The sequence below is a fragment of the Lagenorhynchus albirostris genome, chromosome 2 (assembly GCF_949774975.1).
Source record: "Lagenorhynchus albirostris chromosome 2, mLagAlb1.1, whole genome shotgun sequence".
Classification (NCBI taxonomy): domain Eukaryota; kingdom Metazoa; phylum Chordata; class Mammalia; order Artiodactyla; family Delphinidae; genus Lagenorhynchus; species Lagenorhynchus albirostris.
The window spans coordinates 68,432,854-68,449,683 of NC_083096.1; the positions used below are offsets into that span (position 1 = coordinate 68,432,854).

General features: G+C 38.0%; 1 protein-coding gene across 8 annotated transcripts in view; it reads right to left on the minus strand.

The window, feature by feature from the left end:
- Window positions 1-3,002: 3,002 nt before the first annotated feature.
- Window positions 3,003-16,830, minus strand: part of UHMK1 (U2AF homology motif kinase 1) — a 104,411-nt gene continuing 90,583 nt past the window's right edge. For 4 of the 8 annotated variants that reach the window (XM_060134345.1, XM_060134394.1, XM_060134404.1 and 1 more), the window contains 7 exons: window positions 15,533-15,726; window positions 10,048-10,188; window positions 9,069-9,257; window positions 8,453-8,512; window positions 7,899-7,949; window positions 4,360-4,426; window positions 3,003-3,581 (listed from right to left, as the gene is read on the minus strand). In XM_060134345.1, coding sequence (XP_059990328.1) covers window positions 3,489-3,581; window positions 4,360-4,426; window positions 7,899-7,949; window positions 8,453-8,512; window positions 9,069-9,257; window positions 10,048-10,188; window positions 15,533-15,726 — 795 coding nt within the window. In that variant the 3' untranslated portion in view covers window positions 3,003-3,488. The remainder of the gene's footprint in view (window positions 3,582-4,359; window positions 4,427-7,898; window positions 7,950-8,452; window positions 8,513-9,068; window positions 9,258-10,047; window positions 10,189-15,532; window positions 15,727-16,830) is intronic. The other 4 variants (XM_060134370.1, XM_060134448.1, XM_060134362.1 and 1 more) reach the window with 3 other exon arrangements.

Here is a 16,830-nt window from a genome sequence, read left to right on the forward strand (position 1 = left end):
TGTAGCAATTCTGATAATTTGCATTTCTAACAAGTTTCCAGGTGATACTGATGTTCCTGATCAGGAGACCACACTTAGAAAATCACTGTCACAGATTTTATTAACCCATAACTTGGGCATAACCTGGCAACTTCTCACAGGTAAGTGACTCCTTCTTCCCAGAATAATAATCTCCCTTTAAAAATCCATTTCTGAATCACAATATACATTTGCATTTTAAGGCAATTAAAGTCAATAAGTCAGAGTAAACATTGAGTGCTTACTAGGGGCAAAACAGGGTTCTGATTACTAAAAACCTCACTGACTTTTCATTATACATATTAGAATTATTGACATACATTTTCTTGTTAGAACATAAACTTCTGACCCCAATTTGAGAAGGGAAATGAGGAGGTTCTTTGTTGAGTTCTGCCACACCAAACTCCAGGTCATAACGATGACCTTTAACTGTTACTGAACTTTTCATTCCTTACATTTTAGTACTAGATTATCTTCCCAATGTGTTAAGTGGGTTAATTTTATCTCTTTAAGCAGAATGCAAGCTTTGTAAGGAGACGACCCTATGTTACACTTTTTATCCCTTAGTAGTGCTGGACATGTGATAGGAACTCAACCTTTATTGGCTGACTCATTCATTCATCACTTCCCAACATGCTTTTCCTAAATCAGGGCTCCAAAGAGGATCATGAATTGCAAAAGCATCAGTCTCAGCCAGAGAAAGAACAGATTTCTAAGCCAACTGAATGACTTGTGTTTTAGTCACTCTCCTGGGTTATGCATGATTTTTCCTTGCCTCTTTTTTACCTGGATAACTGAGATCTTACTGTACCATGATGAATCATCAAGAAGAAATGCTGGAGAGAGATAGAGTTAGAAATGAAATTACATACTACCAGTGACAGCCCAAACTTCTAGGAATAGAAGGACTAGAAATTGAAAATGGAATTCTTTTTGTTCACCATCCTATAGATAACACTAATAATTCCTTTTTAGACATCAAAACTGGATCAATTTTGAGAAGCAAGAGAGAAACTGAGGAAAAAGAAATATTCAAATATCACACTCTATTGGGCTTATACGTTCATTTGTGGCTATCGGCAAAGTTATTAACACATAGCAAGGGTGATTTTGACCAAACTCAGTGATTATTAACTCTAACATAAATTCTACCATGCTGTTGCCAAGTGATTCTAATTCATATTTTGATAAACATTTTACCCAATTCTATATTTGCTGAATTAGAACAATAATTTGACAAGGACTCATGAAGGTACATAATGCTATCACCTTATAATTTCATGGCTCAGAGGCTCTCCAACTCTTTGCCCTTAATATACCCAGTGTTCCCCAGCCATTCTTCCCCTATAAAACCACTACCACAACCCCATACTGCCAGTGCTCCCCTTCCCTGGCACTATTAGTATGATCTTAAATATAGGGAGACAGGAAATAGCAGATGAAAGTTCAGAAAAAAGGAAATGAAGCCTACCATTCAGATGCTAAAGACTCGGCAGTTCTGTACTCACAATCCATTTTGGAGATTGTTCTGATGAAGAACTCAAACCTCACACCCTTTTGAGAAATGGAACAGATAACAATAGCAAAATTGGGCTGTTATTGAAATAAAACAGAAAATATGCTAGACACAATATTTAAGCCTTAGCACACACATACAAAAATTTTAACTAGATATAAATATCATACAGTCTTCAAAAAAAAAAGTGATCCTTAAACTTTGTACTTATAAAGAACAAAAGACCCACCCATGACATTCTATCATGTGACAACTTATCAATGGAAAATAAAATTTACTAATGTCTCCTTTAGACATAATTTTTAGAATTTTTCATTTATCCAGATGTCAATTTTTATGCTTTTGGTCAGTACTTAAAGGCTATATAAAATGCATTTATAAAACTCAACATTTTTATGCAAACTACATGTTAGACATAGAGAATCCTTACTAACAACCAATGATCTATGGCCCATATTTAAAGAACCACCTTTGTCCTTTTTGTTTTAAATATGGCATCTTTTTAAAAAAAATATTTGTTTGGCTGCACTGGGTCTTAGCTGCAGCATACGGATCTTTAGTTGTGGCATGTGGGCTCTTTTAGTTGCGGCATAAGTACACTTATTTGCAGCACGCGTGTGGGATCTAGTTTCCTGATCAGGGATTGAACCCAGGCCCGCTGCACTGGGAGCGTGGAGTCTTAGCCACCAGACCACCAGGGAAGTCCAAAAACCACCTTTGTCTTTTTAATCCTCTAGCTGAAAACAACAGAACAAAACTGGAATAGTAGTGATTAACTCACCTGGGGAAATGCAGGAATTATATTCTTTTGAAATCCCAAGTGCCACCAAATATTTGGGCAAAAGAGGATAGCCAATGATATACAAGGTTTTTCAACCTTTACAGTATGGGTCAGATAATTCTTGTTTATAGGTGGTTGTCCTGTGCATTGCAGGATGGGTAGCAATATTCCTGGTCTCTATTCATTAGATGCCAGTACTACTATCCCACCCTCTCAGTTATGATAACAAAAAATGTCTCTAGGGCTTCCCTGGTGGCGCAGTGGTTGAGAGTCCGCCTGCCGATGCAGGGGACGCGGGTTCGTGCCCCGGTCCGGGAAGATCCCACATGCCGCGGAGCGGCTGGGCCCGTGAGTCATGGCCACTGAGCCTGCGCGTCCAGAGCCTGTGCTCCACAACGGGAGAGGCCACAACAGTGAGAGGCCCGCATACCGCAAAAAAAAAAAAAAAAAAAATGTCTCTAGACATTGCCAAACGTCCCTTGGAGGAAGGCAAAACCATCTCTGGTTGAGGGCCACTATTATAAAGTGATAGGAGGATAAAGTTCAAAATTAGATATTCATAAAAAAAACTAGAAGATTGCAGTCACAGAGGTATCAATTTGATTTTTTGCATTATCTCAAAGTTTCTCCAAAGATTCATATTTTCCCAATGGAATAATTCCCTCAAGGTACAAATGACACTCCAGAGACAAGAAGAAAAGTTCATTTTATTGTCCAATCATTTTCTTAAAAAAATTTAATTTTTGATAAAATAAAACAAACTTTTAGTACCATAGAAACCTTTCAACATGTACAACGACATATTATTACTATGTACAACTTCAAAAACAAATGCTGCCAGCTCCAAGTAAAGTGATGTTGAACACCCTGACTACACATAAGCTGTAGGAAATTTCCTAGATGGCCAATGTTTTCCTTAGCTTGGAAAAAAAAAGTATACAATTGAAAAATATAAATAAGACCTTCAATCAGTTGAGAATCATAAAAACACTTTCTGAAGTTCAGTCATCTGGATCTTGGGGAATATGTAGTAGTTACTAGAGTTCAACAATTAAAATGGAAGCCTGTGGATATTGAAAACTGAGTATTCCGGGAGAGGTCCTGTAGGTTCACAGTCGGTCTATCAAAAATAAAAGCTATTCTTATTGTGGTGGAACTGTGGTGGAATCTGGCTCATATACCATTCTTCACCAGCTCATGGACTCCATTCTCATCAATGATTAAAGGTGCGTGGAATTCTTTATCTGCCACATAACTTTCTAGTCCCTACAAGAAGGGTTGAAATGAAACACAGTTAGAAAATTGGTGGACACTAGTCATGTAATGCTGGACTTAATGGCTATATAATAATGATAAAGCATGAATGCCAAGTTGGGTTGAGATACAGAATTTACAAGTCAATAAAAAATCTGCTTAGTATACTTTTTAAACTGGGCTTAATGACCTATTTATGGAAGCATAAAACAAACAACAAAAAGAGGGAAAGTTATTCTGATTATAATAAAAGTTTTAAAGTTAATAAGATGATAATCATTCTTCCTTATAATCATCACTTAGTAGAGTTAACATTCTAATAAGCAAGGTGGCTGTTTCTGATGTTAGAAGTGAACAATCTGACAAGGATCTCCAGAAAAAAATATTACATATCAGAATAAAGGGGTCCCTACATCCCCCAGTCTTAAAGGTGAAAGTACTAAGCATATGAACAAAACAGACCCACTGAAAGGAAAAATTACATCACACTAAAAAATGACAGATGATTTACCTAAAAAACAAGGCTTATTTTTTAAAAGCCCATTGCATTTCAACGTGTAGGTGAAATGAAGTAAACATTAAACATTCTGTTCATGGCAACTAATGGACAGATGCAAAGCCATAACAGGAACTCTCGAAGAGAAGGTTTCTCATTCTCAGGACGAGCTCCTCAGGGCAGGGCCACTGGAAAATGATGTTATCTTCTCTAAGGACAACTCTACTTCAACATAAAACAATATCACAATCCTACTTCTAGAAGAATAGGGAAAAAAGCAAAAAGCAAACTTACTTCTCCAGCATAGGAGATAAGAGGAGAGATTTCACATTGTATTGGTACATCATTGGCATCCTTCAAGCTAAGAAAAAAAATCAGACACGGTAAAGATTCTGCTTCCCATGTTACTTGCCAGAGCGAAGATACAGACCATAATTTCCCTCTGAGAAACCTGCAGATAACAAAATTCTCCTAAACAAATAGAGCAGGTCCTACCTTCATGATCACTTAATTCCCTGAGGAGTAAGTTAATATGAAATCATCATGGTCCAAAAGACACTATCTGGGGTAATCACCAGTAGCTCTTCAAAGTACTTCGCCAACATTGACACACTTACCCCCTAACGTACATATCATTTTTTATCATTTCCAAATTTTAAGTTCATAGACAAGGGACTAGTTACTGAGTACACACTGTGTTCCAGGCTCACTGCAAGGCATTTTGAATCCTTCGTATTTGATTTTAACCCCTGCCACAGCCTTGCACGTTACATACTAATGTTGACCAACATTCTAAAGCTGCACTGTCCAAGGCAGCGGCCACAAGCCACATATGGTTATTTAAACTTAGATTAATTAAAATTTTAAAAATTAATTAAAAATTTAAAATTCAGTCCCTCAGTCATAATAACCACACTTCAAGTGTTCTGTAGCCATAAATGGCTAATGACTACCAAATTGGATAGCACAGATACAGAACATTTCCTTCATTACAGAAAATTCCATTGGACTAAAGGGTCAGTTAAATTATTTCCCAGTACAGCCCAAATCTCCTAGATTAGCTGAGCTGATTTATTCAATGTTTCAAGGTGCTTCTCGGCTACTTTCACCAAGGTCCCTTTTTTAAGATCTAAGGCAGAATGCATCCAAGTGAAGGCAAGGCCAAAGTCACCACTTGCTTCCTCTAGATCACGTTCTAACATTTACAGCCACCTGCGATCCTGAGTTTCTAAATTACGTAACACAAAAGTCAATAAACAGTGCTTTTAATATGCTTAAAGTCACTAACTTCACTAACTTTGGTGGAGTCAATAAAATCAGAGGGCTTCTGAGGTTAGCCACACCCAATCTTTCTGTCAACAGAACCATTTAGTGAGCCTTCAAGGCACTCTATACCCTACTCCAACTCACTTGTCCTGCTACTTCCCACTCAAACCAGCCCAGACACATGCACTTTAGATTATTCCAAGTCATTCTCAGCTATGGTCCCTTTAACTATCCAAATCATACCCACCCTCCAAGACATAACTCAAGCCCCAACCTTCCTTTGACCAATGCATTTCATAGTGATTGCTCTCATTCAGTTATTTATAAAAAAATAAATAAATTTATTAGACATGTGATAAGTCACTGCCTCCTAGGGTAATTATTATTTATACCACACATTTAACACATACTGCCTGATGATGTTACTTAACTTTTATGTATGTGCATCTTGAATCTCCCAGTAGGCTGTAAGAAATGACTTATTTCTCTTGTGTAAGCTACTTCAGCACCTGGGATACTAACAGTACCTGAAGGTCTGTGTGCAGGCCTACAAACGCTTGCTGGCTGAATGAATAAACGAACTATGAGGGTAGATGGATGGCAGACTAATTCAGGTAAAAGATGAACTAAAAGATGGAGCACATATCTCTCCAGCCAGAGATGTAGATATGTATCAGATTCTATCAAAAGAGCTCAAGAGATCTGGTCCAGACCCTCTGGGGCAGCTTGGAGTCCTATAAAACCAAATGGGAAAATGAGGACCCATTCCATTGATAAGATGTATATAACCCAGCCCCACCTGAACCCCTAAAGGATTTGGTGTGCCAGGAACTGAAGGTGTTTTTGAACCGGAGGAACACATAGCCGACCTGAATATAACTTCCCTTCTAGCACCACAAAGATACCAAAAAAAACTAAGAAAGTTGGATGCCCGAGAGGAGAAAAGAGAGGAGCTCCCGTCACCAAATGTAAAATCTCAGGAGACAGGCAAATCAGCCCCCAACAGCCCTGACCCCTAATTCTTTAGTCAAGCATCCTTCTGGTAGCTAACACTGTTGAGTAGGTATTCAGGTAAAAAATAAAAATAATGTCATTTGTCAAAATTCAGCATCCTTGCTTCCATTCTTTCAGAATACCTCCAAGCTGTTTCTTCCCTCTTTTATAAAAAATACTTTCTTTCCATCTCTCATTTTCAAGTAATCTTTACTACTCTATAAGGGCATCCTTTAATGCTAAGAATTTCAGCAGGACCTATTTCTAATTCCATGATCTCATTTGGGGCCAAACTTTGATTTCAGTTTAACTATTCAACAAATGGTTAAAATGAAGTAAATTGGGATGGGGGGAGTGTGAAATAAAAGAACCCAAACAAGAACTAAATAATGTTTAAAACTTTTGTATCTTAACTGAGATAGCTGGATGTTGTTTTCGGCTCTATAATTAAGAAGCTATTTCACTTTACAGGTTAAAAGCTGTGGTTCAATCAGAAGGAAATTTAGGGTCAAAAATTTATTTTTTTAATTGTAAAAGTAGGTTGCTTCCACATATTAAAGACGATGGATGGGACAGAAAATGACAAAGGGCACTGCATCCCAGCTGCCATGGCATGAGGGGCAATAGTTAGCTATGGCTGCTATAAGAAACTAGCCAGCTCTGTGAGTCCACTTCCTTGTCTCCAGGGCCACATCCCAGAAACAATGACACTCTCAGGGACTTGTCTCTACAGGGCAAAGATGAGCAGCACAGGCAGGAAAAAACATACAGATGAAACTGACATCACTGCCACTCTATTTTTGAGAAAACCCCCATCTCCAGATCCTTGGCTATGTACACATTTCCCAAATTATCTTAAAAACTTAAAATTCAAACTAAACCTTATTACTTTTAAAGGGTAACAAGAATACCAAGCTGACTCTTTAGCTATAAAGATAATGGCTTTTTCAAACTCTGTCAGTACCCAAACAAGAGAGGATACATGCTACTTCTAGCTAAAAATTATCAACCATTAAGACAAAAAGACACTTTCTTTAGGAGCAGGAAATAACTGACTAAAATTAACACAGAGAGACGAAAAATGGAGCTGTTACTATGAGAATAAATCAAAAGAACAGTTTTCTCCACGTTAAGAGCCATCAACTATGTCAGGAGCAGTTAGCCTTTATACTGACAGCATATATCCAATTTGATAAGACACATCTGCAGAATGTTATTTTTATCTAGCTTATGCTAAAAGGGGTAGGCTGGGATCCAAATTTGTTCTCCCTGGCCTGTAACCTGCTCTAGATTTTAGCTTTTTTACTTATTAACTTGTCACTACAGGCTCAAATACCTATGGTCAAATTCTTTAGAAAAGCATGCTCCCCATTTCCAGCATGCACTGAGATTCTGAGTTAGTGTCATCCAGCGAGATACCTGCCACCAAATAAGCAGTACCCCCACCAAAGCTTCAATCATCCACCCCCCCCCCAGACCACCAAAAGGCAGAGAGCACTAAACTACAATGCCAGTTAGTACAGAGGGAAGCACAGCCCCATCACCATGCACTGCAGGCAGGCTGGTATATTTACTTGTGATTGACATCAGCTGTGATGGTCTCTGACTTTCCATTTGTAGCACTGCTATGTAGGAACAAATAAGCATTAATGGGAAAGGAAACATACCAAACAATAAAAATGAAGTGGAACTGCAAAATAGACTTGACTGAAAGGCATGTATTTATGGTAAACTATAAACTTGGCAAAGGAGACCTGAGGGGGTAAAAAAAATGAAAAACAAAAAACTCAATGGTCAAAGATGAAGCATGAGGACAATATGACATGGCACAGAGCAAGCCTGTTGACAAGACAGAGCCTGAAAGTAGCCTTGGACTGCGAGACAGTCTACTACTGCTCCTTCTTGTAAAAACACAGTTATGGACCAGTAAGTTCCAATGCCCAATGTTCTAACCTTTACCAAGGCATTCTAGCGCTTTTGTGCATACAAACAATCTTTTTATCCCTTAAGAATATAAATTATACGGCAGAATGTTTTTTACAAAAGTATAGAAACATCGAATGATTTAGAAAGGGGGAATTCTAGGTGCCAAAAGAGGTTTTATCAAAAAACATAAGACGTAACTTACTTTATCTCACATTTGAATAGCTCCAAGGATCTTCTTTTTTTTTTTTTTAATTCTAAAATCCTAAAACGTTTCCAAAGTTTGAGTATCAGTGAATGTAAGTAGCGTGCACATCCCTTCCTGGCACCTCCCTCAGCAATCTGAAAGTGTCATGGTGAGAACTGAAGTGTGCCTATGTCTCACAGGCAGCCTGTGGGTGGCAGGTCTTTTGAGGGTTGGAGGGCAGGGGCTCGTAGAGAGCACTTAAGTGAGGCCACAGATATATGGGCAGCAAAAATCAATCCTCTTGCGCTGTGGCATAGTGGCCTCTGATGGACTTTAACCATGGGGCACACCAGAAGAATTACCTTCTGACCATCATTCAGTAGGAGTCAGTTCACTGACACAGTAGAGAGGCATCCAAAAAACCAAGAGTTTTAGAAGATTCCTCTTTAAGGGGAAGTAAAGCTATTGTTCTCATTGTAACAGGCCAAGCCTTCATTACTTCACATCAGGATCTGCCCACATCAATACTTTGCTTTTTTTTAAGTTCTAGGAATACATCAGAGATAGAGGAAAAAGAAGTCCAAGAGGAGAGCCCAGGAAGCATACACACAAAAGAGAGAAGGCATCAACCTACCGCGGAATTGCTGGGAGGCGAGAGCCATTTTCATCTATGAAGTGGCCCCCGGCATTGAGGACCCAGCAATGATGGAGGGACATCAAAGCATGCCTTGCAGTAGTGGGGTTGTCCTTCCCGTTTTGACTGTCTGCATTCTTCAGTGGGGAAAACTCATCTTCCCGTAATACTTCATACACCACAAACTTCCTAGAGTAGAACCATACAAACACTGCTTTATTATGAAATAAAACTGTGCACACAGCTTCTGACTCCTCTCTATATAGCTAAGCCTTTGGTCTTCAATTACAGTCTCTCTTAATCCAATTTCAAACGAATGCTGAAAGAAATAATGTTCATTCCTGGATGAAATAAAGTTGGAATTCCCTTCTCTCTGCAAAATGAAAAATTATTTCCAACCCCAACAATAAAATACTTCATCTTAAGTTAGATTAGAAATCTTAATACAAAAAGATCATATTAGTACCTATTCTGGAACAAAAAAAACAGGCAAAAAGGATGATTTAGAAACGTATATAGGAAGATTACTCTTCTGCATTTTCATATTGGTCAAATTCTGAGACACAAATGTCAACATCAATGTGATCTTTAACAGAGAGCTATATAAGATGAAAACATGTTCACTGAAACATTTACTCAGATCAATAAGACATCCTAAACACAAAATGGGCCAATTCTCTATCTCAACCTTTTCTGTCTCTCAGCCAAAATAAGTGACTTTAACAATTTTGCAGGAGAGTCAGATAATAAACGAATTGAAATTTTTAAAAAAGTACTCACAGGCAACTCAAACCATATTCTTGGATTGGTGGTTTCACACTAGAGGATGATAACGAGTCAAAACTATACACTCACAATCAAAATGCCATAACTGACATATATGCTGTCAACTGTTTTCTGAAAAGAGTGTTCTGCCTAGAAGAGTAAAGGGCAACGTTTCAAGACATACTTAATCTTACTGATGCTATTCGAAACATACTTTGCAAACTGGAAGATGTCAAAGACAAATTTTTCCATCTTTATTCCATTTGGTTTGTCTGGCTTAATTAACTGCCCCTGGGAATCCACATATGGAATCTTCTTTTGAGCCACATGGTGCTGCAACTGAGGTTCATAAATACTAAGTAGGAAAAGAAAAAAAAAAAAACAAAATCACTTTCCAAATTTAAAATGCCAGAGAATCTGATAATCATACTCAGGAGCAAATGCGCCAACAATGAGTACTAAGATTTCAAAGGGAAAAGCATTTGTTAAATTTCAGTTCATGTTTAAATATTAAATGAATAGATTTCCCTATTCATTTCCTTAAATTAAAAATCAAATCATGATCTCCAAAATAAAAAAATACACACACAGCTCACACCAACATCTCTCCCATGATTTCCATGTCTTTTATAAAATGTTCCACTCTTCGCCCCAACTTTCCCAACTGAGATACCATCAAGTGTTAGATGGAAAGATGAGTATTTATAATTACTTTGGATGAATTAATAACACAGCTACAAAAAGCGTAGTGGAATGGGAAATATTTGGGGACTGGAGTTGAAATTCTAAAGTAAACCTGAAAATGGAAATCAAAAGAAAGCTGGAGTAGCAATTCGCATATCAGACAAAACAGACTTTAAAGACTATTACAAAAGACAAAGAAGGACACTACATAATGATCAAGGGATCAATCCAAGAAGAAGATATAACAACAGTAAATATTTATGTACCCAATATAGGAGCACCTCAGTACATAAGGCAAATGCTAACAGCCATAAAAGGGGAAATCGACTGTAACACAATAATAGTAGTGGACTTTAACACCACACTTTCACCAACGGACAGATCATCCAAAATGAAAATAAATAAGGAAACACAAGCTTTAAATGACACACCGAACAAGATGGACATGACTGATATTTATACGACATTCCATCCAAAAACAACAGAATACACTTTCTTCTCAAGTGCTCATGGAACATTCTCCAGGATAGACCATATCTTGGTCACAAATCAAGCCTTGGTAAATTTAAGAAAATTGAAATCATATCAAGGATCTTTTCCAACAACAATGCTCTGAGACTAGATATCAATTACAGGAAAAAAACTGTAAAAAAGTACAAACACATGGAACCTAAACAATACGCTACTAAATAACCAAGAGATCACTGAAGACATCAAAGACAAAATCAAAAAATACCTAGAAACAAATGACAATGAAAAGATAACAACCCAAAACCTATGGGATGCAGCAAAAGCAGTCCTAAGAGGGAACTTTATAGCAATACAGTCCTACCTCAAGAAACAAGAAAAATCTCAAATAAACAACCTAACCCTATACCTAAAGCAATAGAAGAAGAAGAACAAAAAAACCCAAAGTTAACAGAAGGAAAGAAATCATAAAGATCAGACCAGAAATAAATGAAAAAGAAATGAAGGAAACAACAGCAAAGATCAATAAAACTAAAAAATGGTCCTTTGAGAAGATAAACAAAATTGATAAACCATTAGCCAGACTCATAAAGAAAAAAGGGAGAAAACTAAAATCAACAGAATTACAAATGAAAAAGGAAAATAACAACTGACACTGAAGAAACACAAAGGATCATGAGAGATTAATACAAGCAATTATATGCCTATAAAATAGACAACCTGGAAGAAATGGACAAATCCTAAGTAAAGCACAACCTTCTGAGACTGAACCAGGAAGAAATAGAAAATATAAACAGACCAATCATAAGCACTGAAATTAAAACTGTGATTAAAAGTCTTCCAATTAACAAAAGCCCAGGACGCGATGGCTTCACAGGTGAATTCTACCAAACATTTAGAGAAGAGCTAACACCTACCCTTCTCAAACTCTTCCAGAATACAGCGGAGGGAGGAATACTCCCAAACTCATTCTATGAGGCCACCATCACCCTGATACCCAAACCAGAAACAGATATCACAAAAAAGGAAAACTACAGGCCAATATCATTGATAAACATAGATGCAAAAATCCTCAACAAAATACCAGCAAACAGAATGCAACAGCACATTAAAAGGATCATACACCATGATCAAGTGGGGTTTATCCCAGGAATGCAAGGATTCTTCAATATACACAAATCAATCAATGTGATACACAATATTAACAAATTGAAGAACAAAAACCATATGATAATCTCAATAGATGCAGAAAAAACTTTGGCCAAAATTCAACACCCATTTATGATAAAAACTTTCCAGAAAGTAGGCACAGAGGTAACCTACCTCAACATAATAAAGGCCACATATGATAAACCCACAGCCAACATTGTTCTCAACGGTGAAGAACTGAAACCATTTCCTCTAAGATCAAGAACAAGACAAGGTTGCCCACTCTCACCACTATTATTCAACATAGTATTGGAAGTTTTAACCACAGCAATCAGAAAAGAAAAAGAAGTAAAAGGAATCCAAATCAGAAAAGAAGAAGTAAAACTGTCACTGTTTGCAGATGACATGATACTATACATAGAGAATCCTAAAGATGCTACCAAAAAACTACTAGAGCTGGGCTTCCCTGGTGGCGCAGTGATTGAGAGTCCGCCTGCCGATGCAGGGGACACGGGTTCGTGTCCCAGTCCGGGAAGATCCCACATGCCGCGGAGTGGCTGGGCCCGCGAGCCATGGCTGCTGAGCCTGCGAGTCCGTAGACTGTGCTCCGCAATGGGAGAGGCCACAACAGTGAGAGGCCCGCGTACTGCAAAAAAAAAAAAAACTACTAGAGCTAATCAATGAATATGGTAGAGTAGCAGGATACAAAATTAATGCACAGAAATCTCTTGCATTCCTATACACTAATGATGAAAAATTAAGGAAACACTCCCATTCACCACTGCAAAAAAAAGAATAAAATACCTAGGAATAAACCTACCTAAGGAGACAAAAGACCTGTATGCAGAAAACTATAAGACACTGATGATAGAAATTAAAGATGATACAAACAGATGGAGAGATATACCAAGTTCTTGGATTGGAAGAATGAGCCTGTGAAAATGACTATAATACCCAAAGCAATCTACAGATTCAATGCAATCCCTATCAAACTACCAACTGCATTTTTCACAGAACTAGAACAAAAAATTTCACAATTTGTATGGAAACACAAAAGACTCCGAATAGCCAAAGCAATCTTGAGAAAGAAAAACAGAGCTGGAGGAATCAGCCTCCTGGACTTCAGACTATACTACAAAGCTACAGTAATCAAGACAGTATGGTACTGGCACAAAAATAGAAACATAGATCAGTGGAACAGTACAGAAAGCCCAGAGATAGACCCACACACCTATGGTCACCTTATCTTTGATAAAGGAGGCAAGAGAATGCAATGGAGAAAAGACAGCCTCTTCAATAAGTGGTGCTGGGAAAACTGGATAGCTACATGTAAAAGAATGAAATTAGAACACTTCCTTACACAAAAATAAACTCCAAATGGATTAAAGACCTAAATGTAAGGCCCGACACTATAAAACTCTTACAGGAAAACATAGGCAGAACACTCTATGACATAAATCACAGCAAGATCCTTTTTGACCCACCTCCTAGAGAAATGGAAATAAAAACAAACAAATGGGATCTAATGAAACTTAAAAGCAAAGGAAACTACAAACAAGATGAAAAGACAACCCTCAGAATGGGAGAAAACATTTGCAAATGAAGCAACTGACAAAGGATTAATCTACAAAATATACAAGCAGCTCATGCAGCTCAATATCAGAAAACCAAACAACCCAATCCAAAAATGGGCAGAAGACCTAAATAGACATTTCTCCAAAACAGATAAACAGATTGCCAACAAACACATGACAAAATGCTCAACATCACTAATCATTAAATAAATGCAAATCAAAACTACAATGAGGTATCACCTCACACAGGTCAGAATGGCCATCATCAAAAAATCTACAAACAATAAATGCTGGCGAGGGTGTGGGGAAAAGGGAACCCTCTTGCATTGTTGGTGGAATGTAAATTGATACGGCCATTATGGAGAACAGTATGGAGGTTCCTTAAAAAACTAAAACTAGAACTACCATATGACCCAGCAATCCCACTACCGGCCATATACCCTAAGAAAACCATAATTCAAAAAGAGTCTTGTACCACAATGTTCACTGCAGCACTATTTACAATAGCCAGGATATGGAAGCAACCTAAGTGTCCTTCGACAGATGAATAGATAAAGAAGATGTGGCACATATATACAATTGAATGTTACTCAGCCATAAGAAGAAACGAAATTGAATTATTTGTAGTGAGGTGGATGGAGCTAGAGTCTGTCATACAGAGCGAATTGAGTCAGAAAGAGAAAAACAAATATCATATGCTAACACATATATATGGATTCTAAAAAAAAGGTTCTGATGAACCGAAGGGCAGGACAGGAATAAAGACAGAGACATACGGAATGGACTTGAGGACACGGGGAGGGTGAAGGGTAAGCTGGGATGAAGTGAGAGAGTGGCATGGACATATACACACTACCAAATGTAAAACAGACAGCTAGTGGGAAGCAGCTGCATAGCACAGGCAGATCAGCTCGGTGCTTTGTGACCACCTGGAGGGGTGGGATAAGGAGGGTGGAGGGAGACACAAGAGGGAGGGGAAATGGGGATATACAATATGCACATAGCTGATTCACTTTGTTATACAGCAGAAACTAACACAACAATGTAAAGCAATTATACTCCAGTAAAGATGTTAAAAAAAAAAAAAGAGTAAAGCTGAGTAACTTTTTAAGAAGTAGTCATCTTAAATGTCTAAAAAGCAATCAAGTGAAGAATCAGATATTGAGAATGTCCTTCATTTAAAAATCTGGTGTGGGCTTCCCTGGTGGCGCAGTGGTTGAGAGTCTGCCTGCCAATGCAGGGGACGCGGGTTTGTGTCCCGGTCCGGGAGGATCCCACATGCCGCAGAGCAGCTGGGCCCGTGAGCCATAGCCGCTGAGCCTGCGCGTCCGAAGCCTGTGCTCCGCAATGGGAGAGGCCACAACAGTGAGAGGCCCGCGTACCGCAAAAACAAACAAACAGACAAAAAAAAAACCAGATGTCTGCATCGACCTCCAGAAATTCTGGTTCAGTAGATGTAGGGTAGACATCTGTATTTTTTAAGGTTTCCAGCTGTGGTAGAGAGAGGGTATTCCCTTTCTTATTCTTTGCTTCTCCAGAACCTAGCACAGTTGGAGGGAGGGAAGTAAGAGAAGAAGAGGGAGAACTGCTTTGGACTCAGTTAATGCACTGAGGAGAATGGACTACTACAAATTTGCACTCGATGATATATCGTACTGAAAACAACTACAATGTCAGGTAAACTTCCATTTGATAAAGATGCTCATCAGAAAGGAAGATGAATCATGTACGATATGGTCTTGAAGTTTCTTCCTACTTCTCAAGTGACTTAGCTTCGGATTAACAATAAATAAAAATTTTTAAAAGCCCCCATCTTGCCCATACTTGACAACATCTCTCAGAAACGGTACAGTGAAGAAATGGTTGGCAATGTTCCCCGCATTGAACAGCAGTCGTCCATCTGAGCTTCGTTTTTGAGCCGTAGACAGAGAAATCTCACTATATTCCACCACCTGGTATACTCCATCCACTTGGCAAACCACTCCAACTGGTTCTGTAGGGTTCGTTTTCTCTACCACCTGCCCACCAAAGGAAGACAACAGTAGAGAAAGAAATTTAATCAGGCGCTGCATTGGAGATCTGTCATTTTCCAAGACCACATTTACAATTTTACTTACTTTATCTTTAAGGTATTAAGTCAAGAGGAATCTTTAGATAATCATCTATCTGAGAAGAGGTAAATTATCTCCCTCCTATTTATCATCTAACTAAACTGTACAGTAGAAATTCCGTCATACACATAGGGCCCAGAAGAAATCACACTGGACTGGGAATAACTAAATGAGGAGTCTACGTCCCCCCGAATATGTTTTTATTACTGAATTTATCCTTAACCACACTCAACTACTTTGAGAATAAATGAAACAAAATCTCTCTGAGATTCACAAAACAAGAGAAGTAAGGCATTTTGCCTCTCATTTTGCACAAATCAATATTTCATTTGAAAATGGTGTTTCTTTCATTTTCATTCATGAATACAGCAAATTCCTTATTTTTCAGGGACTTGGCTAGGAGGTAGGAGGGTTAGAGCAGGCAGGTCACAGGGTTCCACTCCAACTTCAATCAGAAAAGCCCACTCATATTTATGTTTTGCAGGCTAGGTTTTGTTTGAAGTAAGAGGTTCTATGCTTTTTTAAAAAGTCTGAAAACCAGTGATTTGATAATCTAGCAAAGACTCTAGGCTGATCAGGGAGCTGAGAGAAAAGTATTTGGTCAAAATCAGAGGGAAAACATAAGAGTATGTAATTTTAAAAAACCTCACAGGTGATTCTGATACCCCACTACCCTAAGCACATTATCACTGACCTAAATTAAGTGTTTAGAATAAAACTATGAAACAACTGTATGCAATGCACTAATAGAAAACTCAAACCTCAGATGAGATGAATATCCAGCAGAAGAATCAAACAATTAAAATATATGAAGATATTATTTTTGCCCTGTTCAATTAACAATTCAGCATATTCCAGAGTATTTTGAAAAATCTGTCCCCACTCTGAAAAGTCTATCCAAACCATACATGAAATTATATCAATAAAATTAAAGATTTTCTTCAGCAACCGATCTCTTAAAATAAATACAGCCAGTAGCAGTCCCTTCCAGACAACTAAAGCCACTATTGA